At 41.2% G+C, this 4,428-nt stretch overlaps 1 protein-coding gene across 1 annotated transcript; it reads left to right on the top strand.

Moving 5' to 3' along the window:
* Positions 1-2,705: 2,705 nt before the first annotated feature.
* On the top strand, positions 2,706-3,638 carry LOC118580603 (olfactory receptor 2A5). The gene has a single exon (XM_036182428.1). It carries the CDS (start codon positions 2,706-2,708, stop codon positions 3,636-3,638), a length of 933 nt encoding a protein of 310 aa, XP_036038321.1.
* Positions 3,639-4,428: the final 790 nt, after the last annotated feature.

Raw genomic sequence — 4,428 nt, 5'->3', positions numbered from 1 at the left:
ACACAGAAACTTACATTGTTAGTAAGTATAAATAAGAAACACAGAGCCAAATACAGAGGTAAATAGCCAAAGAGATCAGAGAATCACAAATACCTTATCTTACCACCTCACCGCTAATGCTTCCCCAGAGAGAGAGACCTTCTTCCTGTGTGTCTTGTGTTTTATTGCTTTCCTGTTCTGCCTTCTCATTGGCTCTAAACCCAACCACATGACTTCCTCGTCACTGCCTGTCTACAGACCTCCAGGTCTCTATGGTTGGTACTGGGATTAAAGGCCTATCTTATCATGCTTGGTTATGTCCTTGACCACACAGAGACTCTGCCTATCATGTGATAGGATTAAGGGCATGGGCTACCACTGCCTGACTGCTCTCTCTGGCTCACTGTGACCTCTGATCTCCAGGCAAACTTTATTTATTAACATACAAATAAAAATCACATTTCAGACAAATAAAATATCACCAAAGCTAGCTCTTATAACGTAACCCATTTCTGTTCATCTATGTTTTGCCACATGTTCCATGGCTAACTGGTCTGCTGGCATGTTGCTGTTCCTTAGGCTTTGGTGGGCATCTCTCCAGATTCCACCTTTCTCTCCTATCTCTCTCCTTGGATTCCCTGCCTGCTTCTAAACTGCCTTGCTATTAGGCCAAAGCAGCTTATTTATTAACCAATGGGAACAACATATATTCACAGCAGACAGAAAGACATCCCCCAGCATCTACCAAAACTCCTTTTAGAATTATCTCAGGAGTATAAAGATAATGCATGTTCTGCCTTTTGCAAGCCCTACTTGACTCATTATAAGGCAAGACAAGGACTCATGAATCCATTGCCATTCAGAAATTTTGGGAGTGTAATCTGTAGCATGGGATTATGTATGTTCCTCTTCCTGGAAAAAGTTACTATGTATTGATACAGTTGGGTATTACATCATTGCCTGCCAGCTCTTTCCTCTAAACATCCATCCCCAAAGCCCATAGAAGTGAAGACAGAATGATAAACAGCACTCTGTTCTCCTGATAGACATTAAATATAAGCTTTGGGACTCATTGTCCCCTGGGGGACCCTTAGAGATAATCAGGGATGGCTTGGTGAAGATGAACTCACCATAAAACCTACCTTGCAGGTGCTCTCACTGCCCTGCAGGCCCCAGACTCTTCATCGGTTCTCATCAAGATAACAGTGAAAATTCTTATATGTGGGAAGTCTTTCTGCAGAAGCCACTAGAAAAAGTAAGACTGTCATGCCTAACCTTCACATCTCCTCTGCTTTCAGTTTACTTTCTACAAATGTGATCACCTTTCTGAAACAAGACCAACTCTGGTACCGCAGTGAGTAAGGATCTTTGGCGAAGTGCAGCCATTTGATGAAACTGGGTCAGAAAGAAAGAAAGGCTTCAGAAATAAGTACCTAGACTGGGAATCAGGGGGTCAAATTCTGAGCAATGAGTGTTCTCTGCTTAAGGTGGAGTTGGCATTTTCAGACACTGAGTCATAAACAGCACACTGGGAGTGACCCCTTGATCATTTAGTATTTCTATATTTGTATGGAACATTTGATTTTTTCATGTCTACAGCTCTTATAGCCATATGTGTGGTTGGTTGGAAACTAGAGAGCGAGGAAGTCGAAAAATTTGATTAATATGCTTTTCATGTTATGCTTAATGCAATACAAATTCCATTCATGCCATCATCCATCCATCCACCCACCCATCCATCCATCCATCCATCCATCCACCCACCCATCCATCCATCCATCCATCCATCCACCCACCCACCCATCCATCCACCCACCCATCCATCCATCCATCCATCCATCCATCCATCCATCCATCCATCCATCCACTCATTGTATTAAGTACTAAATTGTGTGGGTTACTGTTCCAGGCACAGCATCTTGTAAAAGCAGCTTTGAAAGGGGTAGGATGATGTAAGAGTAAGAAAATCACATTGTTTAATCTTTGCTTAAGTAATCTCTTACCTTAACACTGTCTCAAGAACTATTTCTGCTAAAGGTCACAGAAACAATCACCCCTGGCCATGTTACCTATGTCATTCTTTGCTTATGCCTCCATATAAATAGTAAATAGCCAGAGTTAGGGGATAACACCAAAAACAGACATTATTATAAGCTTTATTTGCTCAAGCGTTAAAACTAGTAAACACAGAGTAAAACTCTTCCTGTAATTTCATTTGTAATCTCTTTTTAATTAACTCATTTGCATACTTACTCTTTAATCATATCCATGTGCAATGGACTCTTCATAATTCATAAAATAGGAAAGTTTTAGTTGGGAATATAGAAACAAAACACGAAAACAATAGAAAGCAAAATACATGATAGTGGCTACAATCTCTTCTCAAAAAATGAAATTGCTAGTTATTCTAAAAAATAAAAACTCTGGCTGTCACTATAATTGTAAAAATGTGTATTGTATGATCAAAAATAAATGTAGAAATGGAAATATCACATGAAAGCTTGTGGTCATGTCTATGTCTTGCCTGTAATGGATTTTCATTCTTTGTCACTATGGATTCAACGATTTAACATAGTGATTCTGTAAGTGATTGCTGACTGAAATGACACATGGTGTTTGAGATAAACCAACCTTCTTCTGTAACAAATAATCCATATCTGCCTTTTCTCCTCAGCACTCATTTCACTGCCCACAGCAGTGAGCATTGAAGGGACTGTCACAAGGCTATGACACAGAACCAGACATGGGTCTCAGAGTTCATCCTACAGGGATTTCCACTAAGCCCAAGGATGCAAATGCTTCTCTGTGGCCTCTTCTCCTTGTGCTACACTTTCACCCTGCTGGGGAATGGAGTCATTCTGGGACTCATCTGGCTGGACTCCAGACTGCACACCCCCATGTACTTCTTTCTCTCCCATTTGGCTGTCGTCGATATTTCATATGCTTCCAATAATGTCCCCAAGATGTTGGCAAACCTTCTTGATAAGAAAAAAACTATCTCTTTTGCCCCATGTATACTGCAGACATTTTTATATATGGCTTTTGCTCACACTGAGTGTCTCATCCTGGTAATGATGTCCTATGATCGGTATGTAGCCATCTGCCACCCCTTGCAATACTCTGTCATCATGGGCTGGAAAGTCTGTACCATCATGGCTGTTGTTTCCTGGGCATGTGGCTCCCTTCTAGCCCTGGTCCATGTAATTCTCATCCTGACGTTGCCTTTCTGTGGGCCCTATCAAATCAATCACTTCTTCTGTGAAATCCTGTCTGTCCTCAAGCTGGCCTGTGCTGACACAATGCTCAACCAAATTGTCATTTTTGCAGCTTCTGTGTTCATCTTAGTCGGACCATTATGCTTGGTGCTAGTCTCCTACACACGCATCCTGATTGCCATCCTGAGGATTCAGTCAGGGGATGGCCGCAAGAAGGCCTTCTCTACCTGCTCCTCCCACCTCTGTGTGGTTGGGCTCTTCTTTGGAAGTGCCATCGTCATGTACATGGCCCCCAAGTCTCAGAACCCTGAGACACAGCAGAAGATCCTTTCCCTGTTTTACAGTCTTTTCAACCCCATGCTGAACCCCCTGATCTACAGCTTGAGGAATGCTGAGGTCAAGGGTGCTGTGAAGAGAGTGTTGTGGAAACAGAGATCAAGATGAATAACCAAGGGAGACATGAAGATATACAGTGTACTTTCTATAAGGTAGTGGGAAGGGAAATAAGAAATGCCCTACAGTCTGGTCTTGTAGATTTCTGAGGTCATGAGCATATATTGATTAGATTTTGACGCTAAGCACTGATACTAACCAGATCTCAAAGCATACTGGGAAGGCACAGATGGCATAGGTTACAAAGATAAGAGTCAGGAGGCAGCAAAGTACAATAGCAAGAAGCCATGAATCCTCCTATCTCTTCCAGAGCCTGCTAAGATTTGATTTCTCATTATGTAAGGTGTAGTTCTCTGTGATTTCCATCTTCCTTACTGACAAAGTGTATGTTAATAAGTCTATGCATATAGTGCTCCAGTATATACCTCTAATAATGTAGAGTAAATCCTGGTTGGTCTTGATGAATAAGCAACTTGTATTGAGAATGTAACAAGGGCTAGGAATGCCTGGTACATGACTTTATAGTGAAAATCCCCTAAATGAGCAGATGGATCTAGTCCTATGGAAAGCAAAGTTCATTTGCAGGGGTTTTCTTTTTCCTTTAAATGAAAGGCACAGAATAGTCAATGTGTTTGTTTAATTCCCTTTCATTCTACACCATTTAACTGGAACAGGTTTGCAGAGAAGTTGCATTTAGAATAAATGTGAAATAAGGCTTTTGAGGAATTCAGGTTACAAAGTGATGTGAGTGGCAGTTCACCATTATTGCAATTGCATAAAAACAGTACAAGAGTAAAAAATATTGCATAGGAAAAAGCCATCAAGGAAAACAGATAGTTGT

Source organism: Onychomys torridus, chromosome 3, assembly GCF_903995425.1.
Source record: "Onychomys torridus chromosome 3, mOncTor1.1, whole genome shotgun sequence".
In the NCBI taxonomy this organism is placed as follows: domain Eukaryota; kingdom Metazoa; phylum Chordata; class Mammalia; order Rodentia; family Cricetidae; genus Onychomys; species Onychomys torridus.
Note: the sequence above shows the minus strand (reverse complement) of the source record. Positions and strands in the feature narration are given on the sequence as shown.